Source organism: Equus przewalskii, chromosome 13, assembly GCF_037783145.1.
Source record: "Equus przewalskii isolate Varuska chromosome 13, EquPr2, whole genome shotgun sequence".
Taxonomy (NCBI): Eukaryota; Metazoa; Chordata; class Mammalia; order Perissodactyla; family Equidae; genus Equus; species Equus przewalskii.
The window spans coordinates 33,874,483-33,897,419 of record NC_091843.1 but is presented as its reverse complement, the minus strand read 5'-3'; the positions used below and the strand labels follow the sequence as shown (position 1 = coordinate 33,897,419).

At 51.8% G+C, this 22,937-nt stretch overlaps 1 protein-coding gene and 1 long non-coding RNA gene across 3 annotated transcripts; both read right to left on the bottom strand.

The window, feature by feature from the left end:
* Nucleotides 1-245: 245 nt before the first annotated feature.
* On the bottom strand, nucleotides 246-5,830 carry LOC139075093 (uncharacterized). The gene is made up of 3 exons (XR_011525141.1): nucleotides 5,594-5,830; nucleotides 4,723-4,935; nucleotides 246-687 (listed from the first exon to the last, which is right to left on the bottom strand). It is a non-coding gene; the product is annotated as an uncharacterized lncRNA (long non-coding RNA).
* Nucleotides 5,829-19,899, bottom strand: SPRY4 (sprouty RTK signaling antagonist 4). Of its 2 annotated transcripts, none has more exons than XM_008519043.2 (2): nucleotides 19,642-19,899; nucleotides 5,829-10,389 (listed from the first exon to the last, which is right to left on the bottom strand). In XM_008519043.2, exon 2 carries the CDS (start codon nucleotides 10,340-10,342, stop codon nucleotides 9,443-9,445), a length of 900 nt encoding a protein of 299 aa, XP_008517265.1. In that variant the 5' UTR covers nucleotides 10,343-10,389; nucleotides 19,642-19,899; the 3' UTR covers nucleotides 5,829-9,442. The 2 variants fall into 2 exon arrangements, with proteins under 2 accessions (XP_008517265.1, XP_070425430.1); XM_070569329.1 differs by lacking the exon at nucleotides 19,642-19,899 and adding an exon at nucleotides 18,698-19,197.
* Between the last annotated feature and the right edge of the window lie 3,038 nt (nucleotides 19,900-22,937).

Here is a 22,937-nt window from a genome sequence, read left to right as displayed (position 1 = left end):
GTGTCCGTGGGTGGGCGCATGGGTAGGAAAGCAGTCGCTCTGGAGTCAAGGCTGCGTGACCTTGGGCAGGCTTGTCTTCAACTTCTAGAGTCTCAGTTTCTTCATCTGTAGAATGGAGGTAACAAAAGTACTAACTAACAGCGAGTGGGGATTAAAGGAAATAATGGGCAAAAATCACTTGGTTGCATTGTGCCTGGCACATGGTAAATACCCCAGTGTCAGCCATGAGATGGAAGCCGGTCCTATTATTCATATCAGTATAATTACGTAGTGGAAATGCTACATCCTCTCACGTGGCTAGCTTTAGGTCAGAAATAAAGTCTGAGGCCACTTGTCCGTTCCTCTTTAGCTCTCCTCTCTGTATGTCATTAATTAACTAATACATTTAACAAATACTTATTGACTGCTGCTCATATGCCAGATGCTGTCCTGGAAACTTCATGACAGGTGCGTGGGATATTGAAATACTGATCCCCGGGTGCTCAGGGCCGTGCGTATGGCTTGAGGAGGACAGAACCCCTGAGCTCTGGAGTGCTGCCCGTCACCGGCACACGACCTTGTTGGTTTGCTTCAGTGGACAGTTTCTACGTGAGCTGTGACAGAGGCCAGGCAGCACGGAAGTCATGAGCAAAAGAGGCTGGGTTTCCTGCCCTCATGGAGCTCATCCTCTAGTGGGGAGCAGACCGGCTGTGAACAAGGAAACAGATCAAGTCACTGGCTTCTGCAGGAGTGGCAGGAAGGAACCAAGTAAGGATCAGAGAGAATCGGGGGGAGACCGAGTGGGGGCATTGCTGATAGCACCTTTAAGGTTGATGTCACTTTTGGGGAATTTTTTGTAGATGCTATAGACTGGCTCATAAATGCTTGAAAACCACAAACCATTTCCTAGAGAGACAGGAAACCTGGCTCCTATTCTTGGCTTTTCAGCTAACCCATTGTATGACCTTGGACAAGTGACTCTCAGGGTCTCAAATGCCCATCTGTATAATGGATCTGAGTGCACTGAACAGTGATGCTTAACACTTTGGGAGGGTCACATACCCCTTGGAGAATCTGGAAAGTGTCTCTCAGACAAAAAACACAAACGCACAGAAATTTATCGACAATGTCAAAGGGCTCCCATTAAACCCCTACAAGCCCCAGGCTAAGACATCTGCCTTCACGACCTCAGAAGTCCTTTCTGGGGTTATGACTCTGGTACCTGTATCTGAGTGGCGTGCCTGTAGGGTGGGCATCCTTAGGAAACCCCCCATATGGGGGTTGGGACACCATGTTTTGGGTAAAAGTGCCTGAGGAAGCCAATCCAACTTGACCCCAACAGCCTCAGGAGCCGAGAGCCATGCAGGTAATATAAACAGGAGAAGAAGGCTGGCCTAAGGGACATCAAGGTGGAAACACAATGATCAATGCCAACTGGCACTCAGGCCAGGGGACCCGGGCAGCGGAAGGGGAGGGGATGCTGTGTGAGAGCAAGGGGAGCCTGCCGTTCAGAATGGGCAGCTGCCTTTCAGCTCCAGCCAATTGTTGCCCTCTGGAATGGGGACCCAGAGGCGCCAGCTCTTTTTATTTTTCAAGAGACGTTTTAGATCTGGGTTTGGAAGCCTCTTAACTTTCAAGAAAACACTGTGGGCTGACAGTTTGTGATTTCCCACCTACACGGTCCAGACTGCCAGGCTGAAGATGGAGAAACCAAGGCTCAGGGGAGAGGAGACCCGAGTTCTTCTAGTCTCTGCTCTCCCACGTGAGTCAGGTTTTCCTCTCTGGGAGATTAGTAACAACACTCATCAGTGCTGTGCACAGCCACTACCTAATCCTCCAACTGTTCTTAGAACGGCAGTGACTCTCCTAAGGTCTCACTCCAGTGACGGTGGCAGAAAAGGGACCTGAGCAGCGGAACCATAAGACTCAGAGCTCTTCCCACCACACTGCCCTACGAGGAGTGGCCTGTGGAAGTGGCAGTCACTTCTCAGAGACCCCAAGGCCCCGTCTGTCCCACTCTACTGCTAGTCCTCCACTCTCTACCCTAGCGTCTCTCCTGACACTGGTTCTCTGATCTGATTAGGTCCAGCATCTCAGAGTGCCTGGGTAATCCAGGGCTGGCTGGACCACTGCCTGGAAACCAGTCAAGGGGTAGCCTGGGGGTTCGGAGGAGCACTGCTTGTAACATGAGGGTCCCCAGGCCACTTCTGCAGTAACTTCCACCTCCACTCTGGCTGCTTTGGCTCCCTGGTCCCTGCCTATGCATCTTCTCCAAGGCTGGCACAAAGAGGAATGTGGCTCTGTCCCTGGAAGTGCCGAGAGCTGGCCTGCGCCCTTCACCCTGTGTGTGCATCTCTCCCCACAAGGCCACCAGACTCTGACTTCAGAATTACCTGAGGCAACTTATACCCCCTGTCTCCTCTGGAAGATTCTTGCCTCTGGCCACCGCAGCCCAAATAATTCCGTAGGTCTGGGGAAGCAATTCTTTTTTTTTTGAGGAAGATTAGCCCTGAGCTAACTACTGCCAGTCCTCCTCTTTTTGCTGAGGAAGCCTGGCCCTGAGCTAACATCGTGCCCATCTTCCTCTACTTTATACGTGGGACACCTACCACAGCATGGCGTGCCAAGCGGTGCCATGTCCACACCCGGGATCCGAACCGGCGAACCCCGGGCCGCCAAGAAGCAGAATGTGCGAACTTAACCGCTGCGTCACCGGGCCGGCCCCGCAATTCCTCTTTCGACTGCAGAGGAAATCACGAAGGCTAGCCAAGAGGAATGACATGTGGTAACGGAGGATCCTTCCTGAGATCAGCGTGAGGATGGGGCCTCAATAACTTATACCAGGCATAGTGGTGTGGCAGTTAGACTTGGGTTCAAGTCCTATCTTGATTACAATCTATGTAATCTTGGTTAAAACAAACAACTTGTTCTTCTAACTTCTGCAGAAGCACAAATGGGAAGGAAACCTCTTCCTGGGGACACAGGAAAGCATCCCCGGGGAGGCGATATTTGGATAGGGGTGAAAGTTGCAATAGGACCCTACCATGCAGTGCACAGGCTTTGGCGGAAGGTCTACCACTTATCGCCTGTGTGGTTTTGGGCAAGTGACTTAACCTCTCTGAGCCTCAGTTTCCTCATCTGTAAAATGAGACAGACTCTATGGATCTAATTTGATTGTTTCCAAGACTGTAAATGATAATGCTGCTTTTGTAATGATTTCATCAGGCCGCTTGACCTGTTACCCTGTGCAGGTATTCAATTACTGATTTCAATTCGAGCATCGCCAGGAGCTCCACTGTCTTGTTTTGTGGCTGGTGGGTTTTTTCTTCAGAGTCTGAGACCACTCCCTCACCATGCCAGTCAGGAGACATTTACCCGAGTCTCTTCGGGTACAGGAAAGAAAGGCCAGACCCAGGGGAGGAGAAGGTGGGAGCGGAAGAGAACAGGGAGGGCTCCAAACCTTGCAGCAGTTAATGTTAAGATAGGTGTCGGCATAGGAAGCGTCTTCTAATGACAGAAGGAAACAAGGGGGTTTTTCAATCATCTCCTGCTTAACAGATACAGATGTATTCATAATTATCCCTTGCCTCGGGCCTCGAGGCCCAGGTGGGCTCCAGAAGGCCTGTGTTCCTGCCAGACGAGAGTCCTTAAAGAACATCATGTAGACAATTGGAATGCCATTTATCGTGCAAAACACAATAAAATCCCGGGCCCTCTTCCTGTCTCAGAGACCCATAAATTATGAAAATTATACCTGCCCCGGGCCACGGACATATTGTTTTATTAAAGTTCCGATGAATAAACTTAGGGCTCTTAAAAATGTCCTCTCCGCTTTCATCTGGCACACACCTCCAGCATGGAGCTGTCTGCTGGGGTTCATCTGTTCGTTCACAAGCGAACTTTGGAAAGTTGAGCTCCTTTCAAGTTGCAGGTTCAGCAGGCAGGAGGGGCCGGCAGGGGAGCTGCGGGAGTGGCTTGGGGCCTCCTGGCCAGATGACAAAGCTGCCCAACGGGTTCTAGTTGTCTGCCGCCAGAACTGGGACTGCCCCCTGCACAGACGATTCACTTTTTGCAGGATGAGCACCAGGCTTGGGGTGCCCTCATAGAGGGCATGGGTTATGGGTGTGGAGAGGGTTAAAGTTCTGCTTCTTCCCCCTTATTTTTAAATTTGATCAGTTCGTCCTGTGATTACTCCCCAAACTGAGTTGCTAAAACTTCAACTGTCTGTTTTTCCCATCTACCCCTCAACTGTGTATTTATTGGGCAAGTTGACAACTTTGCCGAAACTTGGTTTCTGCATGCCTAAGAGGGACTAACAGTGGTATCTGCCGTGTATGCCCAGCACCTGGCGAAAACGCTCAATACCCACAACCATTCCTATTACCCAAAGCCATTTTAGAACTGGGACCCAAGAGGAACAGGGGCCAGTCAGTGAAAGAAAGACAAGGCGAGCACGTGGGACATTTTCCCTGGACACTGACTTTTTTAAAACAAGCACACGTTCATTCAGCTCCCATTTCCCCAAGAGCATTTGGGTGGGTGAGACTCTAAGCACCCAACGACCTGTCCAGGCTTTGTCGTTTTTAATCTCCAAACACTAGAAACAATTAAAGTAAAACCAGGGACAAGCTTTCTCCATGTCCCCACTCATCAGGAAACCCAAGACTGAATCAAAGCCCGGTATACAGAAATTGGGACCCAGCCGATTAAAAAGAAAAGCACCTCTAAGTGCCAGTGACTTACCTTGTCAGGGAGGGAAGACTCTGGAGCACTCATTACCCTCCGTCCATCCTGTGGGAAGGGAAGTCACGTGGTCTGGCAGAGGGAAGCCAGAGCCTGTCTTTAAAGTTCTAGAGCAGACAAGACCGTGTTGAGGAAGCGCATCTTTGCACCTTCTTGAGCAGTGACCAGGGGATCCTTGGGATGTGTCTGGATGTCTCCAAGAGGGACCCGAGGCTTTCACAAAAGATCGGAAGATGCCATAAATGGTGACCCCAGAGAAACCAACTGGACCCAGGGCTTCTGACCTCATCTCCCTCCACCCACCTCCTCCCCACCATCGTTGGTTGCCTGCCTCTACTTATCAAAATCTTTACTGTTGTTCCTTTTCTTTCAGAACACAACAAGCTTGCGTTCACAAGTTCAAAAAAAAGTCCAACTTTCACTGTGATTGGCGTTATGAATTAAAAATAATGAAAAGTTCCCCCCACGACATAAATTGATAAGTAATCAGGTCTCTACCAAGTTTGGAGTGTATTTGGTGGGGGAAATAGGGGAAACAGACGGAAGGTGCATTAGAGGGGCAAGTCATTAAATGGATGGAAGGCTGTGGAGGTCAAAGAACTGGTTTTATACAACACCCACCAATCTAGTGAAAATAAGGAGACCGCCAAGGGCTTTTCTGTTGGTCTCCTTGAAGCACGTATGTGTGCCATGTGCATGGAAATCTGTTCTGGGAGCACCAGGGCACAAAAGGAAAGAGCTGCAGAATTTCTGTGACCTGAGCAGGTCAGATGACTCTTTCTCCCTCCACCACTTCCCAGTTTGAGATTTGATGTCCATCTCTTACAAATACAGCCCTGAGGAGGGGAGGGCTTGCCAGAGGAGCACTTACCAGCACCTGGCAGGATTCAGCTTCCTAGGAAAGTGAAGCTTTCCTCCAATGGTTCGAAGGTCATCCTAAAGGCAGGACATGGGACAGCCCTGGCCAGGAAGCCCCTCTCTCTGGCCCTTTGTCCTGCCAGAGTTGAGGTATGCACTTCCAGTTAGTGAGTGTCCTTTGACAATCCTGAAGCCTTGCTGGGTGAGGATGTCAGGGTGAGAACACACAAACACACGAGAAACGGCAGTCCTGTGTATATTTAACAATATATATTTATATATATTTTCTAGATCAGTACATTCAGTTTTTAACTTGTTTTTTTCTTCACAAACAGAAGAACTCTTACAATAGTAGACTTTCTAAAATAAATACTATTAAAATAGAGCTTCAAAATAAATATTCTATACAAAGGAAACCTTCTGTGGTAACTTTGTTGTGGGGTGAGAAGGGGCCACAGTGAAGGGGAATGAAGTAGGAATGTGGTGCAGTGGGAACCTTGACAGCTTTTCTGTTCGTAACACAAAACCAAACCGTGGGGCAGTGAGAAGAGAAAGCAAAATACCACACAGGGTTACCCACGGCAAAAATGGCAGCACGACATTTGTCTTCAACTGTCATAGTAAGCAGAGGGCACGAAAATGCTTACAGAAGGCATGAACCAGAAAGCCGGTGAAGCTTGTGGGATGCCCTAGTGGGTTGTACAGTGCAAAGTTGTGCTGCCCACACCCAATGGGACATCTCCTGGGGCAGCATGGGAGGAAAACATGAAGCTTTGAGGTGATGGAATCTGGGTGCTGGTCCCAACCAACACTTGCCACGTTGTGAAACCTTGGACACGTTATTATCTAACTGGGCTTCTCTCAATGTACAGTGGGGACCGGCAGAGACTCCAGAATGCGGAAAGAAGCCAGATGCATCACATGCAGGTCTTCTGTCTCTGCAAGCTGTGAAGGGGCCACATCCACAGCAGGGATTGGTCTTCACCTCCTTCTGGCCAGGGACCATGAGGAGCCTTGGTTGCACTCCCTCATCTATCTGGGAGGGCTTGGCTGTCCTAGACCCAGTCCCCAGGGTGCTTGTGGAGTGTTGGCCCTTCACACACCCACCTCAGTGGGGAGCAGTCAAGGTTGCCTAGGACAAGTGTCCTGGACCCAGGCTTGTGGACCCCATCTCCCACCCCAGGTTGAACAGAAGTGGGAACCAGGTGGCACTTTTCAAAAAAGGTCAAGACGAGGCATAATCCAGCCAAGCAAGCTGTTGGTGACAGGAAACACAATCAGCCAGAAGCAGCCACAGAAATGTGTCACGTTTCCGAGAGCTTTGGTCCCCCAGTGGCCCTCAGGGTCCACGGGCAAGCCAATTTTGTTTTATTTTTTGCCAAGAAAAACATGCTGAAGGACTGCTGTGCAGCAGAGCTGGGAGAGCCAAAGCTGCTTCAGTCCTCCCCTTGAGCCCCGAGCGCACGGGGCACGAGAGTTCTGCGGAATCCATTCTAGCAGGTTAAATGCCAACCAGAAAGAACAAGCCAAAACAGGGAGGAAAAAAACAAAACCAAAACCCAGAAAAATCCGTGTTTACAACTATGTACACAAAAAGTCAGGGTTCAGGAGGCTGTTTGCCAGGAAACAGGGTCTATGTAGATAGAGGGTCGGTGGGATAGGGGGTTGTGTGTGCGTGTGCGTGTGTGTAGACACAGCTTATGTAAATCAAGTCTCCAGAGAATGGGCACGTAGAACACCAAGATCACCAAAGTGCATCTCGCCCCTGGGTCAAGTTTCCCATGGAGACATTTGAGGGAGGGGCTCTGGGAAAAGTTCTGAGGCCTCGCCAAGAGTGGACATGTGCCCCCTCTTTTTGGCGTAACCTCTGCACACCTATTCTGAGGAAGACATCTCCAGTCCCTTCAGTACACATCTGATACATTCAATTAGCATAAGTGGTTGGCTGAATGTGTTTTTTCTACCATTCCCTCCGATTTGTGCAAGAACATCCACACATCCGTCATGACTGTGGCAAGGGTAGCCACATGAATCAGCCTTAGAGAACGCAGATGCATTATTTCATATTCGCCTTTTACAAGCTAGCAAATGTTATATAAATAAAGCATAAAGTAACAAGACCCTCCCCTCCTTTCCTCCAATCAATAAATACCTATGGTTACAATTAACTTATTCTAAATCATAAGATGTTACTACTAGTCTTCAAGAAGGGAAAAAAAAGTCCTTGAGAAGCATTGGGTGCATGCCAGTCACAGCTACCTGCCTCTTTGCGCCCTTTTCTGGAGGCAGTTCTGTCCCTACAGAACAAACTGGAAATGCTGCCTAATGAATGCCTTCCAGTTTCACCTGGGGTAGCTTTTCTGACCCAGGCCACTTCCTCTCATTAGGGGAGGAACACAAAATACCACACGAAGCAAAAACCCCGAACAACAGCTGGGGAGGACCAGACACACTACAGCTTTTGCATGCAACAAGTACCTACCCACTGGACGTGCTGCACTTTCTGAGTCCTTTAGCACCTTGAGAGAAAGAGTTGCTACGTCTTTGGGGGCTGTCGGGAGGGGGTGGTGTGGCCACGCACAGAAGCAGGGCTCAATCCTAAGAAGCCCCTGGAGAATCTTTTCCCCCACCCACACTCTTCTGACTCCCCCACCAGGGCTTCCTAACACTAAAATAGACTCTTTTTTCATCATCTGTCTATTTACATTAAAGATACAGACACATCACTGTACACAAAAGGCTATGACAGAAAGCAGCAGAATCAGAAGAGAGGAAACCCACACCCAGCTCGGCTCAACTGTCACTCTGCCAACGGGAGGTGATACCTCTCTTCTTTGCTGTTAAATCCTCTTCTTGGTGAGGAGGGGGATTGTGCTCCTTGAGGTTGCTCGCCCCCCAGATTTTGAAATCAGCCCTTCCTGGGGGTGGCCCAAAAGGAAGCAAGTGTTTTATTATTATTTTTTAAAACACCGTTAGCATCTGGTTTAATTATTCTATAAAAACATGATGACTGGATCCAGAGACCACAGCCTCAGACTCATTGGCAAAATGCTATTTGGTCTCGCGTTTGCCGCCCCGGCCTTCTCTACCCATAAAGTTTTTGGATCTGGGTAGAGAGACCTTGGGACGCGTAGCGGGCAGGTGAGCCTGTGACTCGGTAAGAACCGAGGGACGGTGCTATGAGTGGAACACCCCCAAGAGTTAGTGATGAAGCTGAAAGGGAGAAATGCACTGTGCAGTGGCTCCTAAGTGCGTCCGTGGCTCCGGGGAGGCAGATTGAGGAACGAGGCCTGGACTCACTGGCCGTCCTCTTTTCTCAGGGGGTTCCCAAGTATATACAACAGAGATTGCTAGGGTCTACACCGTCCCCAAGATGTCGCAGCAAACTGGGGGGAGGGAAGAGGAGAAGAAGGTACTGACGTCAAACTCCAAGGGTCTTCTTCAAAAGTCCCCTGGCCACTCAGTTAATGATTCCTTCCAGGCAGCCAGAGAATGAAAAAGAGGTGGGGAGAAAGGGAGGGAGGAGGAAGGACTGGGAAGGCATTCAAGCAGCTGCAACTTCCGGATATGTGTCCACATCTGTGTTTCGTCTTCTGGAAAAGAAAAATCCCCCCAAACCATACCACGCCCCTGCCACTGTCTGACACAAAGTTCCAGGACCCTGGAAAAAACCCAAAGTGCTTCTTCATCCTTTTGGGGAAGAGAGGGTGGGCGATGGTGGTCTCTGTTTGTTCAGAAGCTGGAGGTGGGGAGCAGACAGACTAGCAAGGTCAGCCTCAGGATGCTAAAACCGCTGGCCTCGCCGTGGTCTTCTCAGGTGTCAGAAGGGAACCAAGTTTCCAGGGGACTTCAACCCAAAGTGTCAGAAAGGCTTGTCGGGTCTGCTGGCCTTGGCGTCCCCGGCGGCTGCCTTGCAGATGACGCTGTTCGTATGCTTGCAGCGGCAACCGGGGCGGCGCAGGCGGTCGTAGCCACGCTGGGCCAGCTTCACGCAGCCGGTGGCAGGCAGGTAGCAGAGCAGACAGGGCAGCACCACGGAGAGAGCGCCCATGAAGGACCAGCGGGCGCAGCAGTTTGAGCGGGAGCAGGAGCAGGGGTGGTCGGCGCAGGAGCCCTCATCGTCCTCGTTGGTGCAGTGGTAGAAGATGCCCTGCACCAGGCACATGCAGGTGCCGTAGTTGACCAGGGTCTGGGCTGAGCACAGGCACTCCTGATTGCAGACCCAGCAAGAGGGCAACGTCCGGGGGGACGCGCACTCCTTGCACTTGCACTTCCCGCAGGCCTCGCACAGCAAGAAGTGCTTGTCCAGCTCTGGTGGGACTGCTGGGCCCTTGAGGTCCAGCGGCTTGCAGTGGACTGCCTTGGGCTGGATGCGCACAGCCCTCGGGGAGGCCTGTTCAGCCACGGGCGGTGGTGCCATGTGGTCCAAGAGCCGCTGGTCGGAGGACGTGCTGCTGCTGCTGCTCACGGAGCTGGGCCGCCCGCTGAAGGAGATCCAGTGGTGGGTGACGTCCTGGTCACAGCGGGCAGGCGTCGGGGCCAGCTCCGGGGCCCCTCCCCGGGTCCGCTTAGGGCCAGTGGGGGGCGCCAGGCCAGGGTTGTCTATGTAGTCGTTCTCCACGTGGCTGGTCTTCATCTGGTCGATGGGGAGGATAGTGAGTGGGTGCTGGAGCCGGCTGTGGGGCATACGGCTGTCAAGAAGAGGCTGGACCATGACTGAGCTGGGAGTCAAGGGGACGCTCTGTGGGATCGGGGGCTCCATGGGGCTGGAGATCCTGGACTGCACCGAGAAACAGGCTTCTAGGGGCCCTGGGGTTGGGGGTGGGGAAAAAGAAGAGAAAATGGATTGCAGGCATCAGTACGTGGCCTGTTAACACTCCCACCCCCCATCAGGTCCTTAAGAGCCCAGATGAAATGGGAACTGGATTCCCTCAGTGGACTGTCCAGCGTTAAGGCTTAGACAATTAATAATGACAATGATAATAATAGTACGTGGTAGAAATAACACTTATTTAGCACTTAATATGTGCCAGGCACTCTCCTAAGCACTATATATATTAAAGTCACTGACTCTTCAAAATAATCCTAAAACCTAGTTACCATTGTTATCCCCTTTCTAGCTACAGAAAACTAATGTTCAAAGTAACTTGTCCAAAGTCACACAAAACTATCAGTTGCAAAAGCAGGACTCAAACCTGGGTGGTTCAGGGTCATTCTTGTATCTCTGTGCTCCTTATTATGATAGACAGTTCAGTGGTCATAAACACAGGCTCTACAGTCAGAGCCAAGTTCCAGTTCTTACCTCGGCGGAGCAGTGTTGCCGTGAATGGGGTTCTTTAACCTCTGTGCCTTAGTTTCGTCATCTGTACAATGGGTTCTTGTGAGGATTAAATGAGAAAATGCCTATCTAGTACCTAGCATCTCGCCCGGCACACAGCAAGTACTTAGTCATTTATCACCATCCCGGAGAACAACAGTTGCGATTTCCTGAGCACCAATACGCACTACGTGCCAAGCATTGTGCCAAGCACTGAGGATGTGGTGACCACGACAGACAGCCTCTGTGTGCTCCCATGGAGTTTATCAGCTGGATAAACAAAAGCCTTTATTTCAGATAGTCACCAGAGAAGGAAGGGCGGTATCTGATGCCTGCCGTCCAGGATATTAACTTATTACCACCCCTTCTAAGAGCAGCCACCCTTGGTGGCTAATAACCCCCAGGTAGGTGTGCTTCTGACACTTGGATGGGAAATCCTCAGGGGGCACTCACATCACCCATTCCCAAGAGCTGAGCTGAACAGTCAGCCTAAATGCTATTTACTAGAAGAGCTAAGCCAACCCTGGATCAGTTTCTAATTTCACCGGGAGAGTGCAATTTTAAGCTGGAATCCGGCCAGAGATTCAACTGCACAGCCTGACACGGAACCCCAGGAAGTCACTTAAATCAAAGAGCGGAAACGACTTGGTTCAAATTTAGAAAGTGCACATTGTTTTCTATTAGAAGTGCCATTTCCTCGCCTGCTGACCTTTACATTCGGAATTCGGCTGGAGATCAATTTAAAGAAAGAGCAGCAGAAGGCCAAGACCTCTGCCCAAGGGGACACGATTTGGAATCCAAGAGAAAGATTAGACTCTGGGAAGATTCCACCAGGGGATGGGGGTGGGGACAGAACAGGGTGCAGACAGAAGGGGAAGATAATCTCTCTCTTTTTCTTTTCTTTTTTTTTAAAATAAGACCATTGGATAAATGTGTTATGGGGTGGGGTTTCAGTAAATGCTTTTTCAAGATGCTAAGGACCTTCTAATTAGGAGAGCCGACCCTATACCTCTGCTCTTAGGTTCATCTTGCCTCAAAGGGGATACGGATAGCTGTCCACTTCCAGGTAACTCCATACCCTTCCAGACTCGGGACACAGCCGGTTCATCCCAATATTCCAATCACAGGAGAATGACACCTCGCCCAGGGGACTCATCCATACTTATCCATGTCTATAGTAAGGAGGGAAGAGGGGAAAAAAGGCATTCAGGACAACTCACTGCTATACTTCCCCTATTTGGAAACAACTGTTTGATCAGAAATGCTTACATTGTTGGGGAAGGGCTTCCAACCTTGCTGCCCAGCCTGTCTGAAATAAAAAGCTAGCTCTAGATGCAAAGTTCATGAAGGGGATAAAAGGGAGCTTATCCACAGGGCTCTCTGTATGACCATCTATATTGCAAAATGCAAAAAAGCATTCAGTCCTCTACAGGTTCAGTGCTCAGCCAACTGGTACTTCCCATTTGCATATGGCAAGCACTGTTGGCTTTGCTCCCATGGCCCTACCTACTATTTCTGTGCAGTTTTTCCCATCTTGGAGAAAGTCTGCCTAGTGGCAGCACCTGCCTCCTGTCGCCATGTTCCCTCCAGATGGAAGGAGAGCATCATCTTCAAATGGCAGACACTTCCTCATGGCAAGAGTTAGCCTTAAGTTTCTGGCAGGTCTGCCACAAAGAAGTAGTCACTCGCCAAGGCAGCCTCCTGCGGGGACCCTGTGGTCAGGGCTGGATGGGGAAATGTCAGATTAACATCAACAGAAAGGACTTTTTCCGTGGACTTTTTGTCCACAGAGCAAGAACTTCAGGGAATGCCACCTCAGCCCACTTATTCTTTGCAGAGGTTCCAAAGCCTTGCTTCTAGAATAAATGGGTTTGGGGTCAACAGGAAGAGGGTTAGGAACCCCAGGTCCCAGCCCTGGGGCCTTTGCCTGGAGGAAAAGGTGTGACTAGGCACAAGAATGGAAAACGCTGACGGAGGCACAGGATAAGACTCTCGGCGCCAGCCAAGCAGTGCCTCTGCCAGAACTCCCACCCCGGACAAAGACAACACGAGTCCCTTCTTCCAGAAGCTCAGGTCACGAATACTCAGGGTCCTGCCAACAAAATGCCAGAGGCAGTTTGAAGCCTGTAATGCCGCACGTAGTCGGGCTTTTGTCTCTTAGGACCAGGATCAGGAGTCGCCACGCTGTGGGAAGAAGTAAGCGTTCTTCCTCCCCAAGGAGATCATCCACTCTGCTCTCCCCAGTTCTATTCTTGGGGTTCTCTACAAAAAGCCACATTTTCTGTGCATCCCCAATGCTCAGGGATTTTAACAGGCCCTGGAATCAGAGGGCAGATTCATGGGAAAAGTTCCCTGGAAAAGTCCCACCCTGGAAGCCAGGGTGGGAGCAGCGCCTGCAGGCAATGGGATGTTGGCATTAGCAGGTTCCCACCACCCTCCAGAGGTGCTGTCGACATCTGGGCCTGCGGTTGGGACCAGACGCGGGAGGGAGCGCTGGGTCCACGATGACTCAGCTCTCTTGGGACACGCTGCATGCAAGATAGCTCCAGCAGGCATATTCTAAAACGCATTTTCCCTATCGCAGCCCAGATGTAGGATTCCTTCCGGCCACCAGCTCAGCACAAACCAGTGGCTGGCTCAGAGCTGCACTGCCCAGACCTTGTCAGGCCTCGTGGCCTCACCTCCCCATTAGCAGGGACCCTCCACAGGAGGGTTGAATTCACTTGGCTGACAAAGAAAAATAACTTCCCGAGCAGCCTGTTTGATAACCCCTCAGCACAGCTAAATGAAGTCTCAAAAAAACCCCAGTCCTCAGTTGGCTTAGAAGATCAATCTCTACTCACTGGGACACACCCACCCTCTAGTCTAAGCAACACTGATGAACTTAAGTGCAGTTTAATATGTACTCTGCTTCCCCTGCAAGGAAGGAAGAGATTTATAATATAAATAGGAGAGAGGAGGCTTTGCCTCATTTAGACTGTTCAGAAGACTGATGGCCAATTTGGAAGACTGTGGACAGAGAAACAAAGCCAGCACTCCACTTAGCCAGAGAAGGGCCTCTATCAAGTTGTAGGTGGCAGTCTTATGGATTAGCACGAGGAAAGGAAACTTTTACCTCCACTCCAACCTTCTAATAATAATAAATAATAATTATGGAAGCAGCTAGCATTTACGAAACATTTCTTGGTGTCATGCTCTGTGCCAAGCCCTCAATGATTTTCTCATTTAACCCTCACCATCACCTTTGATGATAACACCCAGCTTGCAGAGGAAGAAATGGAAGAACAAGGGTCATCAAGCTTATGAGTGAACAGGGCAGGATTCGAACCCAGACAGCAGAGGCTCCAGAGGTTGCAGCCTCCACCCTGCAGCCCTGGCTTACACTACCTTCTGGGTATTCATGGAAAGGTGTGGAAAGCTCAGGTCACCTTCACAGCCATGAACTCCACCGGTCTCCCCAGTCTGCCACCAGCCCTCGGGGAACCTCATCAGGCCATCGGCAGGCTCTTAACCAAACCAGCCGGGAAATGAAGCCAGACAGGGCCTCCATCATACTGGCCCCTAAATAGGAGAGTCTTCAGTGTGGAGAGCAGAGGCTGGGGGTTTGAAAGCTGTCATTAAAGGAAGGCTCAGAACTCAAGTTATCTTCACTTTCAGTGCAGTGTTTTTTGGTCATGCTTTCTGTCACTTCATACACCCTCATTATACTAAGTGTCTTCATTTTTATTTTTCTTAAAATTGAATGGGTCTCAATTGCAGGATCTCACCACAAAGCAGTCCCTAAAAGGAAACCCTGACGTGGGAGGGAATGCTCTCTCCTCCCACCTATAAAGCTGAACTTAAGGGTCCCTAGGGCACATTCACAGATGTGGCTTCCTGGTCCGGGTCTGCAGTGGAAGCAAAGGAAAAGAGTCAGGGTCAGACGAAGCCAGAAGAAGAGATTCTAGAATAATGAATCAGCAGGACGGTGAAAAGCCCAGAATACACAGCCCTGTATTTGTGAGCCTGACACTGCATTTGTACCTGCAGGGAGGGACAGAGCATCAGGCTGTAGACTGTTCAGTCCAGGCTAGTTGAAAAGAATCAAGAGGCATGTTAAATATCCACCCCTTCCCCTTGATTTACCCAGGGGAGAGGAGCTGGGAAATACTAGGAAAACCTGACAGTTGTACTTTGAAAACTACAGGTCAGCTAATGACAAACTGGCAAAAGGCTCTGAATGAATGGGCAGTTTCTGGACGGCCCCATTCAGTCTCAGCAGGTTCTTTCAGCCAAGGTTGCTTAACCCTTTAAAAGGTCTGTAGGGTGCCAGAGAGCCCGCCCACCACTATCACTTGTTTTTTTTGTGACAACAACCCTGTTTAGTTAATTAAGCTTCAGCCAAATGACTTATTGCTTCAAAAAGACTAAAAGGAACAGGAAGGAGGGTGGAGGGGGATCAGAGAAGCCATGGACTCGCCTTCCCTACACCCTACTGAGGAGGACAGTCTCTGCATCTCTGCTGAGAATGGCCCCGGTGGGAGGATAAAGCATTTGGACAGCTGGATTGTCTGAGAATCCTTGCTCCTCTCCCCCACCCCTCCACTCCAGCCCCAGCACTGAGGAGCTCACCTCTGGCCATGATCTGTTAAAGATCACAAAAGAAAACAGCTGCTTTTCATCACTCGGCCCCATCACCACTTATCAGTTCCCAGCCCTCTTCTCTTCCTCCTCCACAACCAATCCAAAGCCCCCCTGCGAGGATGAGTGGGAGAGGTCTGCTGTACTTTGCTCTGGGCTGTTCGAACTGGCTTCACATTTCGGCTTCAATGTATTACCCCCGTAACTGTTGTCGGCTCATATCCCCTTCAAGAGGGATTAGAAGTCAAGAGTGAGAAAAGAATGGGCTGGAAGAAGCCTGTTAAGCAGAGTTTGGGAACTACTGGCCCACATCAAAGTTTGGGGGAGACCAGAAACCTAGACCCCCAGGGGAGGGCCCCCCTCTCACTGACACCAAGATCCTTTTATTTATCTCACCACCCTCCACTCAGAAATTAACTTACAATAATAGATTTTAGCTTACTCCTGGGATGGGGCAGGAAGTGACTCCCCCTTCCCCCAAGGAGAAAAAGACTCCCCGACAAGGGAAACTACTCTTCTGCACATGGGCCACCTGCCCCAGAAGGGCCCCTTCCCTTCTCCACTAGATCCAGCACATCTGTGCTCCCTCCCCAGTGCCCTTGCTTCCTCCACTGACTGTCCTTGGAAAGAACAATTGCGATCACAGCTGAACGGTGGAGCCTCTTAAGCCTAGCCACATGTCCCGGATACATCCCCAGCCTCGTCAGCTGTCCGGATCTGCAGGGTGGCCCCAGACCCCTGAGAGCCAAGAATACGCCGCCTCTTACATCACGCAACACCCCATACCTGCTGTGTAGGAAGGGGCTCCCTTACAACCAGGTTCTCCTCCTAGGCACCCAGTCTAAAAAGGAGCACTGGCCCCTGGCTAGTCGCTCTGCTGGCCCTGGCTCCCTTGGAAGCAGTCTCTTCCCCTCACTTTGCAGATGGGGAGATTAAGGCCCAAACTTAGCAGGTTTCCCAGCCTCTCGTCTTCTCCACTTTGGCTCCCGGCTTGGTCTGGAAGGAGTAATACAGCTTTCAGTATGTTGCTCTTCATTACCTCTTCCTCTGATTTTCTTTTGAAAGAGCAAAAATTTATTTCAATGAGTCACTGCTTTCCCTTCTGTCAGAGACCCAGGTTGGCCATGAGATGGAACCTTCTCCACTCTTGCCATTCTCCTTTCTTAAAAACACTGTCGTGTCTACATCCCAATCTAAACTTTTCAACTATACGCCTAGATCCTGAGGTTTGTGCAAGAGTCCTCCCCATGTGTTCCTCACAAGGGAACTTCCACGTCAGTAGGGGCCAGGTGACAGGCACTCTGGATTCAGAACCAAATTAAATGCCACAACTGTCTAAGAACAGTGAACTACTTCTCTGAAAAGAGAAAGGAGGCGCCTTTCTAAGCCTCCTGGGGACCAACACCTGGGTCCAACCTAAGAGGATGGCCCAAGGAAAGAAAAATGCTGCGGGGACCCAAAACTGGGGGCTGGAAGATGTCACACCGAGGGAGTTTTAGCATCAGGAATTAGAAGAGAAGCCCCCTTATGTGATCCCACAGCATTAAACCCCAGAGCAACACAACTCAAGGGCCACTTCTGAAGGTGTTAATGGGTGTTTTTTCCTCCCTTAATTTTTAAATCACTAACTTCCAGATTTTGCACTGAAAAGGCTGCCTTTATTTGTTATTCGAGTCGGCCTAACCTCTGGGCAGAGGCAATGTCAGGTTTACCAGAGACCAGGGGTAAGAGTATTAACCGGACAGTGGTGGAATTCCAAAGAGCCCCGTCTCTCCACCTATTCTGGAAGGATGAAAAGAAAAATGGCAATCTGCGAGCTCCAGATGCTCAGTAGCCCCCAACCTCTGCCCTGCTTTAGCCAGGAATCGTTCCATTCTACGTGTTCTGTCCCTGTCCACCTAGCCCAACCAAAGCTTTCAGGAGACATTCCCATTTCAGAGGGTAATCTGGAAAAGGTCATGGGAATGAGCAATAGAGCATTTAGGCTCCACAAAAAGGGGAATGTCTCCTGAGTTCAGAATCTAATAAGGAAGGTAACCAAGAGATGTCTTAAAAGTCTTCCTCACCCTAGCTGACCAACATTTGTCCATCAAGGAGATTTCAGAAATCCGCCAACGTGCCCTACCCGATCCTGGCCACGCAGCTCAGTTGGTCAGTGTGTGCAATGCTTACATTAGGATTCGCCCAGAGCCTGCTGGCAAACGAGGATTCTCCCAAGGGCTGGGAAAGAGGAAATTCAATTTCACACTGGACGTGTCTACAACTTCTTTCTCACCCTTCTGCTGAGACAGAGAGAGAGAGAGGGAGAGAGAAAGAGAGAGAGAAAGAGAAAGGGGCCAACTGCAGCCCCCCCTTTCCTAGTCCACCCCACACCCACACATGAAAAGGAAAAAAGCCGAAAATTTCAGATGTTTATGCTCCATTCATGTGAAGATCCAGAGAACTCTAAACATTGTGAAATCACCAGTGCAATATTGGGTAGGGCCTCAGGCCAGAGGGAGCTTATTACGTACAAGATTGATAAGCCCACATTTCCTAAATGCCCTGGGCCCTCACCTTCCCTGAGAAGCTCATCAGAAAGACTGGAGAGCTTTGGCTGGCTAAACAGACAGACATGCACTTGCTCCCGCCCCTCCCCAGACTGGACAGAATCATGCCACTGGTTTGGAGGCAGGAAAGAGGGGGTTCCTATTGGGTCTGGGCACCCCAGTGAACTGACACCTTTTAGTTCTAACCATGCTGGGGGGCTCCTGGAGCCCCGATGCGCCAGAAGGCAGTCTCCTGCCCTCACCCAGGCCTGGCAATATGGATGCCCGTCCAGCAGCTGGTTGAATGAGGCAGCCAGCAGCTCTCTCCTCTGCCCACCACCCAGCCCCTCCAGCCCAGTTGGCTTCTCCTTTCCATCGCTCAGCCAGTCAAGCCATGCAACCATTTTTCACCTCTCTTGCCTCCTCTGCCCACAACCGCCAGGCCCCAATCAAAGAGAATTGAGAAACCGTCTTCTTGCACAAGAGCAGCTACTGTCTAAATGCTTTTTGATCGTCTGCGTGGAGGGGGAACTGGGCACAGCCCTGGTCCCAGTGATGGAGCCAAGCTCCAGCTGTCCTGGCTGGCCAAACCTGCCCTCGCCCCCCTTCATTGCCCCCGTAGCCTTGGCGGTTCAGAATTTTCAGAACGTACCGTCTCCATCCTTCTCTCTTCTCGGTGATGTCAAGCCTGGTACCACCAAGAAGGAAGGGGGAAAGCAGGAGCCTTATCTCTCCTACGCAAGCAACCTCTTCCTCCGGCTCCCACAAGCCCAGCGTTATGTAAACGCACCTTCAGCCCCCACCACAGCCCCAGCGCGGCCTGGGGGCCCCAGGGCCTGGCACAGCTCGGTGCCGGGGGATAGGGAGGCAAGAAGAGGCCGAGGATCCTAGGGTCCTGCAGAGGCCGGAGAAGGGAAAGGCAACTGCAAGGCAGCTGCACGGCATAAAATGCGGCAGCAGAGCAAAGGTCAGACGGCGAGGAACCGCCTCGCCAAAGAGAGGGAGCAGAAATGCCCAGTCCCGGGCCAGCTCCCCGGTGACCATGGAGTGGGAGTCAGAAGGGGAGAAAACCCAGTCCGTCACCGCTCCGAAGAGGAAAGAAAAACCTACGTCGAGCATAGGCCGCTGCGGCGGACTGGGGACAACTATGGCAGAGCTGGCAGCGTGGGCACCGAGCCGGGGGTGGGCGAGCTGCCCAGGGCGAGGGCGCCCGCCGGACCCAAAGGTGGCTGCTGTCGGAACCCAGAGCCTCCCGTTCCAGCGCCCGAAGCGGGCGGTGGCAGGAGGAGGAAAGGCCAGGCCAGAGGCAAACTCCTGGGACACGCACGGGGCTTCCTGAGTAGCAGAGAGCGGGGAAGCCGGGCTTGGCAGTGCCCGGGGGTCGGAAACGCCGGTGCCAGGCTGTGAACACCCCCGGCGCCGTGCCGGCCCAGCCGAGGGCGTCAGGGAGCTGCGGCGCACCGCAGCGGCTTAAGGAGGAGCAGGGAAAGAGAAGGAACACTGAGGCGCGCCTAGAAATAGCGCACCATTTGCCCCAGCCCGAGGGGTAGTCGCGTCGCGGGTAGTTTCAGATCCCGAAACCGGCCAGGGACTTACTTTGAGGAGCCGCAGAGTCACAAGCATTGCTCCACGTCTGCAAATCCCTGAACCCGAGCGGGTCAGACGCCGCTGTCCTCGCAGACGCCGGCCGGAGGAACCGGCACGGCTGCCTGCGCTCCGCAGCGCCAACTCCGCGCTGTCAGCTCCTCTCGCTGCCTCCGCGGCGATGTTGCAACCACTGCCTGGGAAAATGGCTTTTTTATGAATGGGAGGGAAGGGAGCTCCAGTGCGCACGCGCGCCGTTGGCGATTCTATGAATGGGTGGGCACAAGAGACCCCGTGCGCGCATGCGCTGCGCTCCTTTTTTTATGAATGGGGGGCCGGAAAAGAACTTAACCCGTGATTGCTGGGGCTGACTCTAGCTCTTCCAGGGGCCGTCGTTCTTTTACAAAGGGGGGTGGAGGTTGTTGTTGACTTTTTTTTTTTTATGAATGGAGGGCGGCGGCGACTGCAGCAGCTGGCTCAGCTGCGCGGGCTGTACCCCCTCCCAGCCTGCGAGAGGAGGTAAAGGCCACCTTCACGCCACTGCGGGCCTGGGCAGGAACCGTCAGTGTCGCTGGGGGGTGGGGGGCCACTGCGTCCTCTAGATCCTGGGCCAAGAGTCAGGTGGGGGAGGACACACCTGTATCTAGAGATCTCTACCCGCCGCAGGCAGTTGGGGGAGGGGGGCAGGGGATGGGAAGACCCCTGCTGGGGGCCTTCTCTTTCTCTGGATTAGGGCGTCGGGGAGGGGGAAGGGTCTTGAAGCTGTGTTTACCAAATATTAAGACAATGTCAAAGGTCCTTATTAAAGAAGGGCGGAGGGGGGATTGTTGAGTGAATCTGGTTCCTTTCCTGAGGCTGAGTTTCTCTTGAGTGAGTGTAGACCACCCCTCCCCCGCCATTTCTTGGGTGTGGACAGTGACAGGGCCGAGGCCTCTTCCGGCTCCAGTACCCCCGGGGCGATGCTGGCTATTCAGCTAGAAGAGACCTAGCCCTCGCCTTGCAACGCCTCTCTTCCCCCCCGTCCCAGTGTAACGTCCGCAGTGCCCCGGCGTCCGCCTGCCCTTTGCTGCCCTGGCTAGCTGCTCCCCCTTCACCCCCGTGCGTTTCCTAGCCCTCACGGGACTCGGGCTGGAAGAACCTCTGTCCACCAAAGGCTGCGGCCCTTTTCTGCTGCAGACACCTTTCCCCAACTACCCCACCAGCTCCCCTCGGAGGAATTGCGGCCGAGAATTGGCCAGGTGGATGGGTGGAGCCGGCCGCGCCGAGGATGCTGCTGGGGTGGCCGCGGGATTAAATAACAACAGGGCTCTTGAGCCGCAGAGGAAATGGAAATGGCCGGGGATCCTTTGCAGTTAATGATTGGGGGCGGGGGGTGGGGGGTGGGGGTGGGCTACAGCATCAGCCCAGGCCTGTGAAAAGAAAGGCCCCCGCCATTAGGCCTGACTCCGGGAAGGCGGGGAGCCCTCGCAGCAGGCCCAGCTCCGCCCAGGAACGGCGGAGGCTGTAGCCTCCGGGGAGTACGGGGTAGGGGGCGGCTTTGATGCGGGGATAAGCGCTGGGCAGGGCCTGCATCCCCTGTAAGGTTTGACGTGCTGGTGTTCTGACTTCACCGGGAGGTTGTGAAGCTATCTTTTTCTTCCTACGCCACTGCGCTTGGCTGTTGACGGAGGAGCCAGTGAAAGGCTCCCCGCCCAGGCCAGAGGTCTGGGGCTGGGACGCTGGAGACAGGCAGTGAAGGGACATTTTGCAGACCCAGACCAGAACCGAATGACACCGAGTCCCAGTCTAAAATGCTTTCTCGCTACTCAGACGCACCTTTGCGGTGTGATTTACTCACTCAGCTCCCGAGAGCAGGCCCTCCCCAGGGGACCTCAGTCTTCCTCTCGGGGCCAAGACCTTCCTTAAAGCCATGAGAAAAATTGTTTACTAAGACGACAGAGCATATTACAGTTATTCAGGACCTCCCTTAACAGGTTTTGAAGTTCAATACCCTTATTCCCATTTGTTAGATGTAGAAACTGAGGCCAAGTGTCCTTCACCTGTAAATGGAACATCTAGTAAATTGTAGTGCTGATTTTCTGGATCTTTGCAACCAGTTCATTCTACTTTGCTGCCACCCCTTCTCAGCCTCACAAACCTAAAAACCTGTTTCTTGCAAGTCATTGAAGCACGTTAAACAAGGAAAGTTGGAGCAGTAATTTTCCAGCCAGTGTTCACTCATGAACTTGCTCAAACAAAAGGATGGGAATAAATAAATCCTTTCTAAACTATGGAAGAAAAGCAGGATGGGGTGGGGGGAGGGGGGCTGTTTGCTCTCCTGTTTCCTTTATTAGAGGAATTAGCCAGGAGACAAACAGGGTTCCATTCTTGATCTTTTCTCCGCTTTCCTGAAGGAGGAGATGAGCAGACCCTGGGCTTGGTGGGATGGTGGAATGATGGAGGAGCCCCCAGTCCTGAGCTGGCAGGAGCCTCTGATGCCCAGGTGGAGTGTGACTCACTGTCTGGAAGGGTACTGGGGACCATATTCTACTCCTACTTGGGACCTAAAGAGAAGAGGGATTTGGGGCAACTGTTATGAGAAATCATCTATCCATCCATCCACTCATTCATTCATATATTCTCTGCTGGGGCCTGCACTGACTTTGGGGACTCAGTGGTGAGAGACAGCCCTCCCTGCCCTTGTGAAGCTCACAGTCTTTGGGGGAGACAGACAGACTATGCAATTTGAGATTATGATGAATGCTAGGAGGGAAAAGGAAGCGGAATCTGAGGGTATGGGGAGTGGGAGGAAGGACCTGATTTTAATTGGGGCATCAGGGAATATCTTTCTGACAGGGCGCTTGTGGTTGTGAGTTGAGACTGAAGACTGAGAAGCAGTGAGCCTGAGGGAGGTTGAGGAGACTTGCCAGGCAGAGGGAGCCTGGGTGGAGTCTCTGCACGGGAAAAGCCTGACACAGAGGTGCTGACGGGAGGCCACAGCTTGGCCCGCAAGATTGAAGTCTGCCTGGTGGGGAGTTCAGATATTATCCTCTTAAGGGTTTTAACAGGGTCGTGACACACTCTGATTTGTGTTTTAAACCTTTCCAGCAGCCCAGGGGCCACTGGTTGGGGATGAGGGGACAGAGTGAAAGATGGTAGGGGAATGCAAAACATTTGCTCCTTAACACACCACATTCATTCTTTTGGACCGGGCGGCCAGTAGGCCTGTCCTGGGTGTTTTTTCTCCTTCATTTGCCTTTGTTTATTCCAAAGCAGCTCCATCTCTTCCCCAGGTACAACTGCTCTGCTAGAGGCAAAACCCTAACAAC

Excerpts from the sequence above, each read along its gene's own strand:
- SPRY4 (XM_008519043.2), bottom strand. The coding sequence starts at position 10,342 with ATGGAGCCCCCGATCCCACAGAGCGTCCCCTTGACTCCCAGCTCAGTC.